Genomic DNA, 18352 nt, shown 5'->3' with positions numbered 1-18352 from the left:
TATTAATTCAAAATTAAACCTGAATCATTGGACCGAGGGGTTTGTTCTAGGGATGTGCCCAATATCAAATCAAAGTTATCGGTATATAAATCGTTTATCAATTTATTTCTTTGTAATGTATCACATAAAAATGTTCTTTAGTTAATTTGTTCTGTTTTTAGTTAAAATGTCTGTTAGTTAATTTGTTTTGTAAGTTAGTTAACTATCCAATTATTAATTGAACACCAGGTCTTTGTAATTCGATAGGAGGTAATAGTTTGAGACTCTACAGTTGGTGAGGGTCCTCACCACCGTCATGCGATCAGCTCTTTCGAAGTTGGCTTTCACAATTTCATAATACCGCCCATCACTGAAAAAAAGATGTTTTTACACATCAGAAAAGTGTTATGACTACAAATTAGTTAAATGGAAAAAACTTTTATGTACAGCTCGGTACAGTTTTATGTCAATTTTCATCACCTTCCCACTTTCGGGAGACAAATTTCTTGTTTCACGCTTCATGACAAAAGTAATTAATTAGCAAGCAATTATAGGTTTTTTATTATTATTTGTTATTATATTAATTATAAGAAAGTTACTAAGGTGACTTAACCGAATTAGTAACCTCATGTTACTCCAATTTTATTTATGTAACATTTGAAGTAAACGAAAATTTTAGAATCCCACATTTACTGCCCCCATATTCCATGGATCTTGATAGTGTTGAAATCTCATAAATTGTTATTTTTATTATAGTATATCAAAGTTAAATTTCCAGAGCAAATGAGATCCAAATAATAAGTGAACAGAATATAGTTGGGTGTGACAATGGCACACTTCTTGCCTCCCATGGCCTCATGCGAATACAGATCACAAGCTTTTTAGTTATTAATACTGTGCACAGCTCATTTAAAGCAAAATATTTGACTTTGAAACAGAAAAGCCGAGCGGGAACGCCATGTTATTGAAGTGCACTGATACAGTAAAGTGTGCTATACCTTAAACACAAACACTTCAACTTCAGACATTTAACTCTCAACGTATCAATAGCCTTTTGGCTTTTATCTGAAAATCTCAGATTTTCCGGATCCCATCTCAGCTCCAATCTCTCAACGTTGCAGCAGTTTTTGGCAATACTGTCCATAAGTTGGTCAGCAAGTATATTTACCCCAAGACGCTCTTGAGTCCCCATGACAACTATTCTTTAATGAAAAAAATTTTACTTCTCGGGTTATCGTTATATGAAATTTTGGCATACTTTGCATTAGACAAGATAGGCAGGATCGACTGCCAGAGTGAATCGGTGATGTGAGTCATCCCAGATAGACCTAGGCCCCACAGTTGGTGGCCGTGTTTGCACAGGAATTTGTATATTGCGTCTTCCGAGAGGTTGTCCGAGCTATCCAAATCCAAAGCGACCTGCAAGGAAAATTTTTTACATCCACGTTTTTTTGTGTAAAATACTTACCAAGTTCCTGGCATTGCCTTGATCCATCCAGGTTTTCAGCACGGAATCATTGAACCCATTTATTTGCCCTGCACTTAAAAACCTCAGCCCCGGGAGTCTAGTTAACATGTCTTGTAGGCATTCTGTGGACAGGTCAGTTGCAGTGATGTCGAACTCTTGGAGGGAGCATTTTTCCCACTCCACTTGCATTAGATAATCACTCTTCAGATCTAAATGTGACAATTGGCTGATATGGAAATTGCAATACGAATTCTCCCAGAATACTCACTTGTACCATTCATTAACAAACATTTTAGTCTTCTGCTTCTTTGGAATAACGTTTTTAAAGTACTCCCCGTCACTTTGTTGCAGTAGTTTACTGCTAAACATTCCAACTACACTCAACTTCTTAAACATTATTCATCTAGTTAATTAATTTTCTCACTTACCTGAATGCAATTTGAACTGAACGCATCAATATGCGTGTCATCCACAAAATTTATCCCATACAAATTAATCACCCTTAAATTGGGAGTGGCACTTTTCAACCGATGCACATTGATGACTTCGTAAATCTCCTCTTCCTCCTCCTCCACTTTCTCATAAGTCCCTATCAGATGCAAAATCTCCAGGCCGTTGATGAAGTTGTAGATCTTCCTCATGAATCCCTCCATAAAGATCACTTCGGATAGGCAAATGCAGAGGTATTTCAGTTTTGTGGGGAAAGCCTGCATTTCGCTGAAGTCGTGAAGCTGCATGGCAGTAGAGAAGTCCAGCAACATGTGAGTAAGGTTTGGGCATTTGTTGGCTAGTTCGTGGAGAACTGTGTGAGTGATCAGTTCAATGGGAAGTTCAATGTACCTGCAGGAATATGCGTTACTTTACTGATTTATTATTTTTATTTTTAGATAATTTACCTTAAAGAAGGGCCAAATCGGATGCTAATTAGGGTTAGCAGGAACTCCAAAGAGCTTACATGTAAGCCTGATATTTCCGGTCTCAGTGACACGTTTTTCCATAGCTTGGTATCATAAGCAACCATTCTCCACCTTTTGCAAACTTTAGCCATTTGGCATATTTCCTTGTGGGCCAGGTAGTTGAATACGTGAAGAAGAACTTTGTCGGGCAGCTTCTCGATGGTCTTAAATTCGGAAAAGTATATTTAAAACAGATTTAGTTTCTGATATTCATGGAAACCAGACACCTACCGTCCCTGCAAACGGACTTCTAGCCCCGGTACCTTCTGTTAAATACACCTGCGAGGCCTCAAGGGCCAGCTGACCCCACACATCGGGACAAACGTCCATTTTTCTCAATAACTTTCGAACTTTTTAGTCCCAAAGACAAGTTGATGTGTCATTTACGTAACAAACATTCACTTAAGTTGGGAAATAGCGCTACGCGAAATAGCAGACACGGGATCTAAAAATACCATCATAAATATTTGGGTAACTGAATGGGCTTGTAACGTGGGATATTTAAAGATTGTCCAGTTTGCAGGGTGCAGTGGGTACTAAATAGGAGGGTGCAATACATGCAGGTTCTGGCTTGGCCAGCATGGCGCCCCGGGCGAAACTTTTAATCACCGCCCGCCTATCCTCAAGAAAGAGCGCCGGCCAGGAACACCTTCTTGGTTCACCTCCCATAAGGCCGTTTCTGAATATATGGGATAAGTAGGTGATACGGCTGAAGGATTTATTTGTTATTTAAACTAGGAATTTAATACAATGTTGCTTGAATTTTGGATAATTTTCTGCCTTTAATGGTGTGACAATAATCATAATTAAACTGAACAAATTAATAATAAAAAAACAATGAGGTAAGAAGAAACACATTATCTGAATTCGAACGCTACCTAGGAAGACGCGTTTCTGACCCTAAATACTTTATCAATTGTTTTTGTTCTGTATTGGGTAATTTGAGCAGTATTTTCCCTAAGTTTAACATCTAATATTATGAGAAATAAAATTAAAATCAACAAACAATATTTACTGAACTATTGAAGGAAGTAAAGCTCCACAGTAAGCCCCATCTGATTCTTATTAACGTGTATTCACGTAAGCGAAAGAATCTTTAAAAAGCCAGTTTTCGACAAAGTCGATTTCCTATTAACACGTATAAACAAAGCCCATCCTGTATATCACCATATTGTAATTCACATGAGCAGGGCAGACCTTAGCAAGTCTGGTCCTCTGAATGAAATTTTTAATCACCGCCTCTCTGTCCCCAAGAAAAATCAGGAAAGTCCACCGCCAAACTCGCCCCCATAAGGCCGGTACTGCATATTAGAATCAAGCCCTATTTGATCGATACATCTATGGGATGTTAATGAAGAAAATAATTTACTTCGTACACCTTTGCTGTTCACAAAGGACAACCCTGTATACTAGTGAGTACTACCCATGCCTAATATTACACAGAATTCAAAATTGACCCTCAGCCAAAAAAATCAAGTAGACACAATTACTTACAATTTTTCTGGTCCTCCGAAAACTCATAGTCAAATCATCCCTGACAATGGCCGCGCCCGCAGTGGTCAAGTCCAGTTGGCCCCATGCGTTCATCTTGACACGAACGAAGTAATTTCCAACTGACCAAGGAGTAATTGAAATAATTTCATATGTCTGAATAATTATAGGGACACCCGCCGTTACCGGCTTGAAATGTGTTTTAAATGGTCGAAAATAGAGACGTGGATTCCAGACAAGTATGATTTCCTCCTAAAGTATGTCTATTTGGCAACGACCGTGGTCTTTGTAAGAAGTCTAATTAAAACGCAGCGTGCTGGCAGTACGGAACTAATTTTACCGATGAGACCGATATTTTCGAAAAAAATGGTCGTGGGGTGATTAACATCCGAACAGTACCGATCTTATAGAGGGGGGGTATATTAGATGTAAGCCTAGAGTGACGGACTTTCCCGGTCGGCAGTTTTTCTTGGGGATAGGGGGGCGGTGATTAAAAATTGCGCCCACGACAGCAGACTTGTTAAGACCAGCCCTGGCTGCATCCGAGTGGTATGTTAGCAGACGGTAACTTATAGTTATATGAAAGTTCCTATATTCTTCAAAGTCTTTTATCTATATTTTAATAATGCTTTGTTCTATAAGAGTTTTAATAAATAATTTGTTTTGACGAAAAATAACGATAAATGTGCTGACCAGAAAAATCTTTCTGGTGAGTAAACTGGCTTAATTTAAGCAGGAGATATCAGCTAACATTTCGCTTACTTTAAGGCTTTCATAACACTAAGTGATGCCGTAATGGATTTTAAGGAAGTGTAGGACCAGTCAAATAGACGCAAGGATAGTTACACGAATCTCAATAAGAAAAAGTAGAATTTATTTTTATCTTTTTTTTGCATAAAGAGCACTCTTAAGTACTACTCTATAGTTTATTTCATGCTGCGTATTTAATATATCAGAATATCACAATATTATATAGGTATTACTTCTTTCCATTTCATTTTCTAACGGTTCGCTTAGGTACAGAGGAGCTATTAAAATATATAAAAACCTTTATATAGCTTTTTACAATATTAAACAATATGAATCTAACAAGAATATAAAAATATATGTACATTGATATTTCACAAATTCGTGAACATTTCTCTTGTAAGACCAAAAATGGATTAGAAATGCCATTTATCCTTAGTGAGACATATGTATTAATGTATAGGTAATCATTTTTTTACACAGTATTCTAAGGAACTCCTATAAAGAGAACGTCAAATCACTTGAAATTAATAAACAAAAAATGCGAAAACGATTCGTAATTGTTGAAGAATAATTGTTTGATTGGTCTTAATATCCAAATTTGTACCTACTCACTACGTATGCATGCACTATAACATGTGTTCAAAGCCTTCGTCCAAAAGGACCTCAACATGTTAACAAAGAAATCAACTGGTCCTTTTGATATTAAATTGCAGCAAAAGATGAAACATCTCCACGTTGTGAGTTATCAACACACTTCGATATTTGAGTATTTTAAAATGATATTTAGCTAAAAGTATTACATCTCTGCCTTATAGAAAAAATATTGGTCTTAAACCGATCAGCATTGGATTAAGACCGGTTAGAAATGAATTGTTAAATGAACGAAAATGCTGCATGTATCTATGTACATAGAAAAACTAATTATTATGGCATCTGGGTGCTCAGAAGTTTAATCGATCTCGTTTTAAATTTACCCCCTCACGCACGTTTCCAATACTGTCAGGTTTCAAAGTCAATTTGCATTCTCAATTAGTTCGGACAATACCGTTGTCCTAAGGGTAAATTAAAAAGAGAGTTAAAGACTGTCCCTGAACTTGAACTGTAGTATTAATGTGCAATAATCCCATCAAGGATGTGCACTAAAAAGATACCGGTTAAAATAGAAAACATCTGTTTGCAAGATTCCCTAGGACTGCTCTCCTTGATTAAATCCGGCAATATAGTAACTAAGGCGATGTGGAGGAACGATCCCGCGGAGAATGGCAAAATCCATGACGTCCTGGCTTCTGTAAAGTAGTAATAATGCAATCTCAATTTCGCATTCATCCATCGAAGTATGTCTTATTGAGCAATAATAATTTAATCGCGTGAGCGAAATACTAATATTTATATAAAAAATGCAATGAGACGAAACATCCTTGAACTATAAATGCCATTTATCGGGTATTTGCTTCCATTGCTGGAATTTTGAGACAAAGCTGGTCTATTCTATTAAAAAAGTGCTTACCAATGGTATTAGCGGCTCCGCTAAATAATAAGGCAGAAAACGAGCCTAAAATACCGAAAGCAGCGGTAGACAGTTGCATAACAGCGGCATTCCGCCACGAGAAACCTCCTTTTAGTAATACCCCGAAATCTGCAAACTCGTGAGGTATTTCATGGCCCAAGACTGCAATTGTCGTGGTTATGCCTATGCGAGTAGACGTTAAAAAGGCTCCTCCCAAGGACAGTCCGTGGGCGAAGTTATCTATCGCGTTGGCTATCAAATTTAGATAGGCTGCCATCTAACAGAAATTGGTTACTTGCATACTTGATTGCCACATTTCTTTGGTACTTACCGTTTTGCCGTCCTTTTCTACCATGCCTAAAACTTTTTCAATGATAATAAATGTGATGAGTCCCAAGAGCACATAGATCCCACTGGCCATTTGACCTGCAAAGGAGCGATACTTATATAAGGCAAAGTCAACATTATTCATAGTGTCGCTAAATAAGTAATTAGGGTTAGAGAATGATCAATCGTCGAGGAAACATAAAATACACTTATATGTAATTTTATTGGCAATACGCGTTTCTACGTATTGGCTTCATCAGACACGTGTGTGCACAAAGTAGGCACACACGTCATGGAACGTACGTCCGAAGACCTACGTGTATGTGGAGATATGTTCCATGCCATACGTACGTGTCTACTTAGTACATATTGTTGAAATCCTATACTCAACCATAAGTTATCCAAATTAATAATAAACAGTTTTTCTAGCGGCGTCTAAAGACAAACGGATTGATTTCCTATGTACGTAGCAGTAGACTATTAATTTGGGGAACTCGAGAGAAATGCATACGTAGCAGTTATGATTATATATTTTTCTTCTTAGAGTTAGTTCTATATATAAGTTTAGTCTGAAGATTTGTCGTCCACAAGACGTACACGATTCTTGGTCCTCTCTAATTTCTTTCTTTTTGGATAATAAAGTTATTTCATTCTAAGTTGTAGCTCTTATTATCTCCCAAATCCAACACATATACATGCCTGATGAAACCGATAAACAGAAACGTGTTGCCGGGTTGCCCAACACCCCTTTTCCTTTCTACTTGAACGCTTATGAAATCTTACGGATGTCAACACTTTCCTAAGAAATCCAATCATCCACGCAAATATATCCTTGTTTGATTAAAAACGTTATTCATACTGAAACAATATTAAGATATGTGTGCATTGATGATTCTGTTTCTGAGTATATTTTTCAAATCCTTCTGTTTTTGAGCTGTTCAATGGACGATTAGCAATATAGTATTACATAAAATTGTCTTATCATGGAAGAAAGGTCAGTAAGATATGTGGTCATACTCTTTAGTACAATGCTCAAAATAATTTATGGAACAAGGACAACTGTTGACAAATCCTCATATTGAAGAATGAGCCAATGTATTATTCACAGATGAGTTTCGGTTTGGATTTCGACCCTGATACTCGAAGGCAACGTATTTAGCGGAAAACAAGATGATTAGAACGAGAAAGGCATTTTCAGGAAGTCTATAATTATGGAGGAGGTTCCATGATGATATGAAGTGGTATCATGTTGCATCACGAAACCGAGCTCGCCTGTTTGCCACAAACGCTGAATCAAGTGCGGTACTAAAACCATGTGTTCGAACCTGATGTCCTTCCTTTTGCATATGCTGCTGACCCAGACCTTCTATACATATAAGATAGTGCTCGTCTACATGTTAGCCAGGGTACTACGCGTTGATTCAGGGACAACAATGTAAATCTTATGAATTGGCCACCATCATCTCTCGACTTGAATCTCATAGGGCACATATGAGATATGCCACAAATATTTAACTCTTCTTAACAATTTAACTCTTCAGAACATTCTTGGAAAACAGTGGCAACTTTTATCAAACGGCGATATAGATAGGGTGATTTCAAACATGTCAAGGCGTTCTCGTATTGATAATACGAGGCGTTGGAGAAATTTTATGTGAATTTATTGTGAATTAATGTCATTGCAAAGTAAGTTTTTTCGATGATTAGAAAAGGGATTTCGGAAACTAGCAGAGTTATGAAATCGGCTAAATGTGCAGAGAATGGCAACTTCATGGGACCAATTTAAAGTCACTTTTGGTTTCTAAAAAAAATCTATAGGTTAGTAGGTAGTTAGCAAAAACTAAATTTTATTGATTTCTTTTAACCGATCTAGTGGTGTAATTATTGGTTCTAGAGAAATTATGTAAATACGAATATTCTATTAGGTGTACAACTTTGCTTCCGCCGTTTTTGAATAGATGTATGTAGCGGTAAGTAATGATCGAAATAAATAACCCCATGTGGGCATGCAGGAGCCTTGGGCACCTGTTAACATAACCTCATAAAAATATTAGTCTATTTGTGTCTTCATCATAAAGTTATTCGCGATTGAAAATGTCGGTGTACGAGCCAAATTCTCGTCATTTGCGGGAGGTTTTACTTTTCTGCTTCAATATGAAGAAATCTGCTGCTGAGGCTCATCGAATGCTCTCAGATACTTATGGGGAAGCCACTATTAGTGAAAGGACATGTCGTGAGTGGTTTCAGCGCTTCAAGAACGGTGATTTTCACGTCGAAGACCAACATAGCGGTGGAAGAAAGAAGGTTTTCCAAGATGCGAACTTGGAAGCATTACTTGACGAAGACTCGTGTCAAAGTCAACAAGAATTGGCACAATCATTGGGAGTGACTCAACAAACAATCTCAAAACGCCTCAAAGACATGGGAATGATTCAGAAGCAAGGATATTGGGTGCCGTACGAGTTGAAACCAAGAGATATTGACAGGCGTCTGTTCGCTTGTGAACAGTTGCTTGCAAGGCAAAGACGGAAGGGATTTCTGCATCGTATTGTGACTGGGGACGAGAAATGGGTTCATTACGATAATCCCAAACGCAAAAAGACTTGGGGATATCCCGGCCATGCTTCCACGTCGACGGCCAAACCGTCTATTCATGGTTCCAAAATCATGCTCTGTATTTGGTGGGATCAACTCGGCGTAATATATTATGAGCTGTTACAACCAACTGAAACAATCACAGGTGCTCTTTATCGAACCCAATTAATGCGTTTGAGCCGAGCATTGAAAAAGAAACGGCTGCAATACAACGAGAGACATGATAAAGTGATTTTGCAGCACGATAATGCTCGACCCCATGTTGCGCAAGTGGTCAAGAAATACTTGGAAACATTGAAATGGGAAGTCCTACCCCACCCGCCATATTCTCCTGACCTAGCTCCTTCTGATTATCACTTGTTTCGATCCATGGCACATGGGCTAGCTGACCAACACTTCCGGTCTTATGAAGAAGTAAGAAATTGGATAGAATCGTGGATCGCTTCAAAAGATGTCCAATTTTTTCAACACGGGATTCGTATGCTGCCCGAAAGATGGGAGAAAGTAGTGGCCAGCGATGGACAATACTTTGGATCCTAAAGGTATAATTAGTTTTTTACAATAAAATCGCGAAATTCGGAAAAAAAACGGCGGAAGCAAAGTTGTACACCTAATAGATAATTTTGCACTGAAAAAGATAGACTAACCAGATTTTTTCTGACAGCTGTCATTTTTGAGATATGACATAAACTTACCTTTTTTTAATAGAAAGCACAGTAGATTACAAATTATTTAAAAAAGTACTTTTCCAAGTTCTAAAATGATACCAATAAGTAGATTGTTAGTTCTCAAAATGGCGGACTTACAGCTTTTTTTCAATCTGATATTGCAATTTTAAGATAGTTGGCCATGAAATCGTTCATATTGATTTATTATTTGTTTGACATTGACAGCTCGCATCATTTAAGTTTTTGAATCACTTAGATGAGAATATTTAAATTGTGAAAAAATCTAATACTTATGTGGGATCCGTTAGTCAGATCGTTTTAAACCTTCTGTATAATCTGAAAAATTAACGCGTGACAATAGAGCGTGTTTTGGAACTGTTTCCGACATAAATAAGAAATGGGAGCTACGTATTGGGGGGCAAAAAGCTGAAATATCTTTTAAAGTAAGCAGTAGTAAACAAAAATTTTACAAGAATGAAGAAATTCGAATAAAGAAAGAACTAATTTGAATAACTAAACAAATGCACCATTGACTTGCATAAAAAAGTTTAGGGGAAAATAGTGTACACGACTTCCCATTTTTCCCAGTTTTTTTTCTACATTTTTTTACCCAGATCATAGAAATGTGCCTAATCTAACTATACATTACTATAACATTTCATTAAAATGCGCTAAAAAACACCCAAATTATTAATAAAAGTAAATTTTACTAACTTCAACAACCTGTACAGCCAGTATAATGAGCCAAAAAAAAAATCCATAAGGAAAGTCTAATTATTTTCGCATAAGGAATCTTCGGTTAGCGGATTAGTCTACTAGTACGAAACACCCTGTATATTTCGTAGGCTATGGACTTTTTCAAGAAACCAAAAGTGGCTTTAAATTGGTCCCCTAAAGTTACAATTCTCTCCTCATTTAAGCGACTTCGTATGTTTGCTACTTTCCAAGATCCTTTTACTAATCATCGAAACAATTCATCCTAAAAAAATTATAGCCAAAAGTATGCCTGTTCCTTCGATTTTTTTGAGCAGTATATGTAATAATTATGATATTTATATTTCATGGTGAAGGACAACTTCTGGCCTTGCTCGTGGCCGTATTGCATATAACACATCCGTTCAAAGGGAATATACATACCTAGAATTTTAAGTAATGAGGGAATTTTTTATATTTGAAAATTTCTTATTTAAGTAGACAACAATTCACTATAATTGCTATTCAGATATCTATAAATAAAATATTTTCCTTCGTAATAAAAATTAATAAATGACAGCCTAACCTGAACCAATATAGATAGTGATATTGTCAATACCATTATCTTTGTATCTGATTAAATAGATCTAAACCTATTTACCTGCATCGCATTCGTCTGAAAGTAAGTATATAACAAGGCAGGTACATAGGCCCTAGTAGGTCCTAAGGAAGAGAGTGGTGCTAATTAGTAAAATGAATTTAGTGAAGTGATTAAAGTTTATTTAAGGTAACTAATTACATAAACCGATTTATCTCTGATCATGTAGTAATTTGGTCTCAAAATCAATAAGAACTATCAAGACTTATCACTGAACACTTCAATTTACAAAATTCTTTCCTTTTTCTTTTGTAGTGACGAGTATTTGTTTGCGATAATAGAAATTTTTCTAAGCGGCTATCATCTATATTATATTAGACCACGTATTAGATAAAAATGTATTTTTTCTAATATGCTTTCGAAAAACTCTCATAGGTGCATTATTATTACGTCGAAATCGATGAATCGTGGAAATTTATAATTTTTTTAAAATGCATCATCTCTTACCCTTTGCAGTGCTGTTACCACTTCCGTAGATCTCTGGTAAGGAATGGAGGAATACGTCTCCCAGGAGGGCACCCACAGCAAAGCCCAACAGTGAATTTAGCTTGGATCCTTTAAAAAAAAGAAAAATGATAATAAAAAGATAATAAGAAAATTCTAACATAAAAATGACCATATTAATATAAGGTTTCTAGTCTATACGGAAAAAATAATCTAAAAAAAGTTAACCAATCATAATCAGTACCGGTCTGAAAGGGCCGAGTCAGTTTGGTGACAGCCCATGACGATGCACTTTCTTAATTGGGGGTAGGGGTAATTAAAAATTTCGTCTAGGGTTCCCGACTTACTCACGCCGGCCCTGCTTATAATTGCACACTTTATGGTAAGGCAGGCAAATTTTACAAATATTTTCACCTTTAAATTGCTTGAAAACAAAATATCTATCAAATTTTGGACATTTGATTAAGCGACGGTATGCGAGTTTTATGAATGTAATTCCCTTATATTTCATAATCTATTTTCTTGTGTATTCTTAAAGTGCATTTCACGGGTCACACTAGAGCCTTGAAAGGGTACCATGATTATTTGCCAACCATGAATAATATCATTTAGCTTCGCATCGCCTCTTAGTTATTTGGTCTGGAAAATCCATACGATTTGTTATGAGCTCTTCCTTGAATTCCTTTTATAAAGCATCGATGATTCGTAGCGAACAATAAACAAACGTAGAACGGTGGCATTGGACTTTTGCACGCGCTTTGTATATTGGTGTTTATACATTTTCATATAAGCCAAGTGTTGGTTGTCCGTAAAAACGATCGATTCGTCATTTCATTATTCAACGGATGGGTACTGCCGACTGCTGGTATAAGTGCAATTGAATTTGCACACGACGTTTTGGAGAAGTAATGGCAAAAAGGTTCGCCTTTAACCAAACGGTATTTGGGGACAGGATGTAGTCACTCATAATGTTTTTGAGAACTTAAAATACCAACAATGTTCTAATTATATAGCTAGATTTTATAATGTACAATGCAGTGGAGTGTACTGCATTGTGTGTACACGAAATCCTTCGTTTTGCTCCACGTCCCCCTGCTTTAACTATTTTGCACCCGACTTAACAATACCAATGTTCACAGCTATTTTACACACGAAATGTTAGCGATTTTACTAGTTGTGCTTTAAATGAATCCTTATTATCAATGTTTATAGTCCTCGAACGATGCATTGACTGCAATATCGCATTAAATCAATTTTGCATTAAAGGTTTATTTATCAGGGAGATATAATTTGGACTTTAAATTATAATGGTAATTCATAGTACGTTTATCTCAATACTTCAATTAGTAAGTAATTCGAGCAAGATTTTAATCCTTTGACTGAGGGGCACCTCTTCTGATTAGATTAAAATACATAAATTGCCTACTTACTGGCATACCAACACCTACGCATCCTTTGCGTAAATTAAGATTCACATAATTCCCTGATTGATTTATTATCAGATGCTAAGCTCAAGGGGCCTTTTGGGAGGTCGTTTTAAGTACCCTGACCCATTATTTTTCACTGTTAAAGCAAAAGTACCTATTTTTTTTCAATTTTTGCAGTTTATTGAGTGTTTGAGTGAGTACTGGTTGTTGTTAATGAAAAAGGTCTTAATGAGACTAAAGATAATTATTGGTTTAGAGTGTTTGGCATATTTCATCGTGCTAGACAGGGCAATCGTCGCATTTTTTCCAACCAAAGCTTTGCCAAATTCGCGCTTGCCTTCATGTTATGTAAGGAACCTCGAAAGGAATTCTCTAAGTACGACTGCTTTGCTAAACAGAAACGTAATGCAATCTGTCGCGCTTCATTGCAGCGAAATTTTGAAATTCAATTGAATTTTCAAAGGTTTCCGCAATGGACGGCTCTGGCCAATTACTGGGTAAAACGTGTGCTTTGTGTATTACATTAAAGGTTTTTTTAAAGAAATGAAATCTTTTAGGGAAAATTGATGTACTTATTGGTATAAGCTCAGGAATAAATCAACAAAAGTCCTGGAAAATCAAATGTGTTGCAAAAACTATCGAGAGGGCGACATATCCTTGCTGCCACGCACGTGCCTGCAGAGACAACGTGCGAAATTGATCGGACTACACCTCGAAATAAACATAAACTTGCAGTTTTTATGACGGGCATGTCCTCGGCTGACCTAAAAATTAAAGCTTTATTCGCACTCTTTTGATTCAAAATCGGATTAGCAAATTATATGAGTCGGAAGGTAAATTACCTAATTAATGAGAAACACCTTGAATCGCGAAGAGTAAAGACTAGAGGAGGTCGCTCTCAGTTTTGACGGCAATGATTTTTTTAAAATTAAAATCCACCCCAGTTTTGTACTCCTAAAAATCCTGAGGTCCTCCGAAGCTCCCACTCCTACCCTTGATTCTCTCCCCCCTACCCCCCATATGTACACATACAAGTATACATCAGGGTATACTCTGGGGGAGAGGAGAATAATACTTATTGTATTCGATTGAAAACTGCATTTGATGAATCGTGTTCGGATTCATGATCTTGGTGACGTGACTCGTGTGGAAATGTCATGGCCGATATGGAAATATTTATAAGTCGAGGTATAAATATATTGGTTGATCTACAGGTCATTAACAAGGCTTCAGGATATGGTTTCCGTTTATTAATAAAACCAAAATCAAAACGAGGATTTTCCCCCTCTTTTGCAGATAGGAAATAGCTCCGCGGACGGATCAGGTTCTATTGAAGAGAGATTCTACATTATCACCATGTTTAGAGGTCGCCTAGCCAAAAATTACAACCAGTCGGGAAGCTTCACTCATCAGAAGATTTTAATATCAGTTAAAATTTTCTTGAAATTGCTAAGAATTAATGGAAATTTTCAACACTATTTGGAGCGCTAATGCCCCTGTGAAATATAAAATTGAGCTACTAGAAGAGGAAACTTTAGACTATTGATCTCATGCGAAAACAATGGGTATACAACCAGCGGTTTTATTTTTACGACCCGTTGTTCACGGCAACAGACTGTAAAGAAGAAATAACTCGTATTTAATTTTTGTATGGACGTACATGTATTTATTTTTGTATAAAATCAGCAGTAGGGGAAGCTGTCGTGATTCTCCAATAGATTCTAGAAAGATCCCAAAACCCACCAAATTGTCCACTCCTTGGACAAGTATGTATCTACACGATTCTCGATATCTATTGGTATTTGAAGGATTGTACTCTGGGCTAATTGAATTAAAGTGCACTTCACATGCACTACATGTCTGATAGACTCTCAATTTTATTTAAAGAACTAAAAATTACCTACAAATTTTCCATATTACATATCCACTTAATTTGCTTAATGGTTAAGGTAAGTAGATATTATTATTACTCCGTATTAGTCTCGAGATCCACTCATTAGAGGAAGGTATCTTATTTTACATAGATTCATTCAAAAATCTTGGCCAAGGTCTTGCTTAACGCAAAATCAAGCACTTGAACGTTGATTGGATACGAAACTTGATACGAAGCTTAGAAACATATCAAGATCAATTTTTTCCAAACATTTTTCAGGGATTGAGATTTTGATTTTCATGGAAAATAAGTAGAAAACCGCAAATTTTTTTATGTTTACAATAAGTAGCCGTTGCAATATTGGAGACATGTCTTGAATAGATTCATCCGTTATCTATTGCTAATATCAGATGTTCACTGGTAAATCGTAAACTGCTCAATCAAAGTCCTATGTCCATGATTTACCTCCTTCTGCTGCCAAAAAATTTTTACAAGTTTTAAATTATCTTTAGATTAAAATTAGTGCCTAATGTAGTCTTAACAGAATTAAACTCTTATTGGTACTGTATTTTAGTAAGTACCATGAGTGGAACGCGAATTTAGAAATCCTGCTTTGAAATTGACTTACGCACGAAGTCATCCTATCATGAATGCTCTTACGAACGTAAATGAGAGCAATATTTTTAAATGGCACAGACATATTGCAAATTTAAACAGGAAATAAACACAAAGCGGCTATAATTTTCCCTATTAGCCTTTAATTGAGGGTTCCATGTACTTATATAAACCGGTACCTAGACCGGCTTATTAACTTTGAAAAAAAAACTTACTGATAGCACTGCTCAGCAGTTTCATTTATTGGAAATTTAATAAATAATAAACATGTTATTTATTTAATAGTTATTTAACCCGTTAAATAGATGCCAATTTTCTATATTTCCTAAATTCCTCCCTATTATGCACTTTTCCATTCTCTTCTGTGACTATGAAATAATTCAGAAAAAGAGCAGTTTCCTACATAACTTTATGTAATTATGTACTGTGACTCTACAATACCGTGATTATTACATAAGCTTATTTTCATGTATTCAATCTCATTTTTGTTAATTGATTTTTTAACCCTAACCTTAAATACACTGCTCAAAATAATTTAGGAAACAAGCGGGAGAACACCAATAAAGAAATCTAGAAGAATGGCCAATGTGTTATTAACAGATGAGTCTCGGTTTGGATTTCGACCAAACACCCAAAGGCAACGCGTTTATCGTGAAACAAAATGGTGGGAACGAGAAGGGTATTTTCAGAAAGTCGATAATTATAGAGGAGGTTTCATGATGGTATGAGGTGGTATATTGCATCATCGAACTGAGCTCGCTTGTTTGCTACAAACGCTGAATTAAGTGCGGATCATGTGCTCGAACCTAATATCCTTCCTTTTGCATATGCTGCTGGCCCAGAACTCTTCTATGTGCAAGACAATGGTCATCCATATGTTAGCCGGGCTACTATGCTTTGGTTCAGGGATAAGAATGTAACTTATGAATGAGCCACCACAATCACCCGACTTGAATCCCATAGAACACGTAAGAGACATGCCGCAAAAATAACTCAATCCGCTCATGGAGCGTGTTTATGGTAAGTTGGCTTTCCAGAACATCCTTACAGAGCAGTGGTAACTCTTACCACAAGAAGTTATACGTAGGGTAATTTTGAGTATATTAAGATGTCGCCGTGTTGTTATTAATGCTCTTGACGGTAACGAAGTATTGAAGAAATTTATGTGAAATTATTATAAATCAATGTCATTATATAGACATTACAATAGTCAAAAATATGCTTGTTTCTTAAATTCTTTTGAGCAGTGTATAACACTCACACTACAATTCTCCTATTACCTACCTATTTTTGCATTAAGGAAGGGAAGTACACCTCTCTTAATGCAAAAATAGGTAGGTAAGTACCTATAGATAGAGAGGTGTACTTCCCTTCCTTAATGCAAAAATAGGTAGGTAACAAGGGAGTATTTGAGTTAAGAGTACCACAAATGTTGAACACAAACAGATAGTAAGTGGGATATTTGGTAGATAGGAGAGTGAGGCTGCAGATGACCATGGCTGACCAATGAGATTCCTTCAGGCTCTTGGCCTCTAGGTATACCTCAGTAAAAATATCTATCTACTGCTATAATTTCACATTCCTATACCTACTTAGACAGTTTTCATTTGAATATACTGACAATCGTATCTGTGTATTTAAATAGGTATGTTGGTGTTGATATACCTAAACTGAGTTTATATACAACTGTAATTATTGAGAGCAATTAATTGCAAGTCAATCTAAATTGGTTTTGCAGTGCAATGCATTTAATGCCTACTTATAGCTCTAAATAAGTAGGTAATTAAACATATTTAGCCTAAGATAAATCATTTCTTATTGTACTCATTTCATTATCTGCCTCCTTAATATATAAATCAAAGTTTTTTAAATAAAACTTATTTTAATAAGTTAACTATATTGTATCTAGTACATATTTTATTACCTTTTTTACACTCAATATAGGTGCTCAATAAAAGTATTTAAAGTGCTAATTATACTTACTTGAAAACTCATCAGCTTCATTTAGTTGAATGTTGAATGTTTGGCTGAGCACTAAAGGGACTATTCCAGTCAGTCCCACAAGAGAGGATCCTATCAGAGCATACAGCCATGGCATATCTGGGATTCCATCAAAGTACCAATCAGGGATTTCTGGCATTTTAGGCAAGAGAAACTCTTGTGAGGGGAAATTGAGTTTCGTAGCGTTTGTGACATCAGACACACAGAAGACTGAACTTGTTAACATAGCGTTTTGTTTTTTATATTGTAACGGCGGGACAGATTTGAATTTTTCACTAAAGAATCGGGACCCTCGATAAGAGATGATAAGTAATGGAAGATAAACACGTTTGATAATTCCTCACCCGACTAACTTACGCTGAAGTTGAGCCGGACGAAGTGAAAACTAACTGATTATCACTGTAACACTTATTCTTATATGCTCATTTTATTGATAATGATAATGTTTAATCGCATCTTAAACTTTGCGTTTTGCACTCCATTCTGAACGACGATTGTTCACGGCTGTTTACCCACATAGAAATTCATCTGGTTTTGACGTAAACGACAGCACACTTACTCCCACTCCTCCATTTTGCACACGCTTTTCTCGAACGTTGCCATATCTGACGTGATATCTGAGATTCTGAGATATAATAAGATCGCCCAGAGTCTACTTTAGTTCTATTATTCAGTTATTTCCATTTTCTCTTGATTTTAAGTTGCAATCATTAAAGGATTCTACTATATGCAGTTTCTATCCTGCATTTCTCTGAAATGCACCCAAATTTGTGACATATAAAACCCGGTTCATGCTAGGAATCAAGAGACGCTCATGTTCACATCTCATGTAATCAGTACGAACGCGCTAATTGCTCTTCAGCACATTAAATTTTGAGCTTCGGTTGACTGAAGACTCAG

At 36.3% G+C, this 18352-nt stretch overlaps 2 protein-coding genes across 4 annotated transcripts; both read right to left on the bottom strand.

The window, feature by feature from the left end:
• Positions 1–169: 169 nt before the first annotated feature.
• FipoQ (F-box/LRR-repeat protein FipoQ) lies at positions 170–4197 on the bottom strand. Of its 3 annotated transcripts, none has more exons than XM_066391939.1 (8): positions 3898–4197; positions 2344–2567; positions 1876–2287; positions 1716–1821; positions 1448–1656; positions 1238–1398; positions 978–1181; positions 170–349 (listed from the first exon to the last, which is right to left on the bottom strand). In XM_066391939.1, the coding sequence occupies exons 1-8, from the start codon at positions 3988–3990 to the stop codon at positions 214–216; spliced, it is 1545 nt and encodes a 514-aa protein (XP_066248036.1). In that variant the 5' UTR covers positions 3991–4197; the 3' UTR covers positions 170–213. The 3 variants fall into 3 exon arrangements, with proteins under 3 accessions (XP_066248036.1, XP_066248035.1, XP_066248037.1); XM_066391938.1 differs by lacking the exon at positions 3898–4197 and adding an exon at positions 2635–2797; XM_066391940.1 differs by lacking the exons at positions 170–349; positions 3898–4197 and adding an exon at positions 2635–2797 and having other exon boundaries at positions 986–1176.
• Positions 4198–4754: 557 nt separating this feature from the next.
• On the bottom strand, positions 4755–17985 carry LOC136410037 (zinc transporter ZIP13 homolog). Its single transcript, XM_066391944.1, has 5 exons — positions 17435–17985; positions 11540–11647; positions 6483–6577; positions 6152–6428; positions 4755–5930 (listed from the first exon to the last, which is right to left on the bottom strand). The coding sequence occupies exons 1-5, from the start codon at positions 17676–17678 to the stop codon at positions 5752–5754; spliced, it is 903 nt and encodes a 300-aa protein (XP_066248041.1). The 5' UTR covers positions 17679–17985; the 3' UTR covers positions 4755–5751.
• Between the last annotated feature and the right edge of the window lie 367 nt (positions 17986–18352).

The sequence above is a fragment of the Euwallacea similis genome, chromosome 7, assembly GCF_039881205.1.
Source record: "Euwallacea similis isolate ESF13 chromosome 7, ESF131.1, whole genome shotgun sequence".
NCBI lineage: Eukaryota > Metazoa > Arthropoda > Insecta > Coleoptera > Curculionidae > Euwallacea > Euwallacea similis.
This window is presented reverse-complemented; position numbering and strand designations above follow the sequence as displayed.

Coding starts and splice junctions, on each gene's coding strand:
- FipoQ (XM_066391938.1), bottom strand. CDS start 2,733: ATGGACGTTTGTCCCGATGTGTGGGGTCAGCTGGCCCTTGAGGCCTCG. Junction 1,822..1,875: donor TCAGTTCAAATTGCATTCAG/GTAAGTGAGAAA, acceptor AGTTGAGTGTAG/TTGGAATGTTTAGCAGTAAA. Junction 1,657..1,715: donor TTTGTTAATGAATGGTACAA/GTGAGTATTCTG, acceptor TGTCACATTTAG/ATCTGAAGAGTGATTATCTA.
- LOC136410037 (XM_066391944.1), bottom strand. CDS start 17,678: ATGTTAACAAGTTCAGTCTTCTGTGTGTCTGATGTCACAAACGCTACG. Junction 6,578..11,539: donor TGGTAACAGCACTGCAAAGG/GTAAGAGATGAT, acceptor GCTCCTTTGCAG/GTCAAATGGCCAGTGGGATC. Junction 6,429..6,482: donor TAGAAAAGGACGGCAAAACG/GTAAGTACCAAA, acceptor AATTTCTGTTAG/ATGGCAGCCTATCTAAATTT.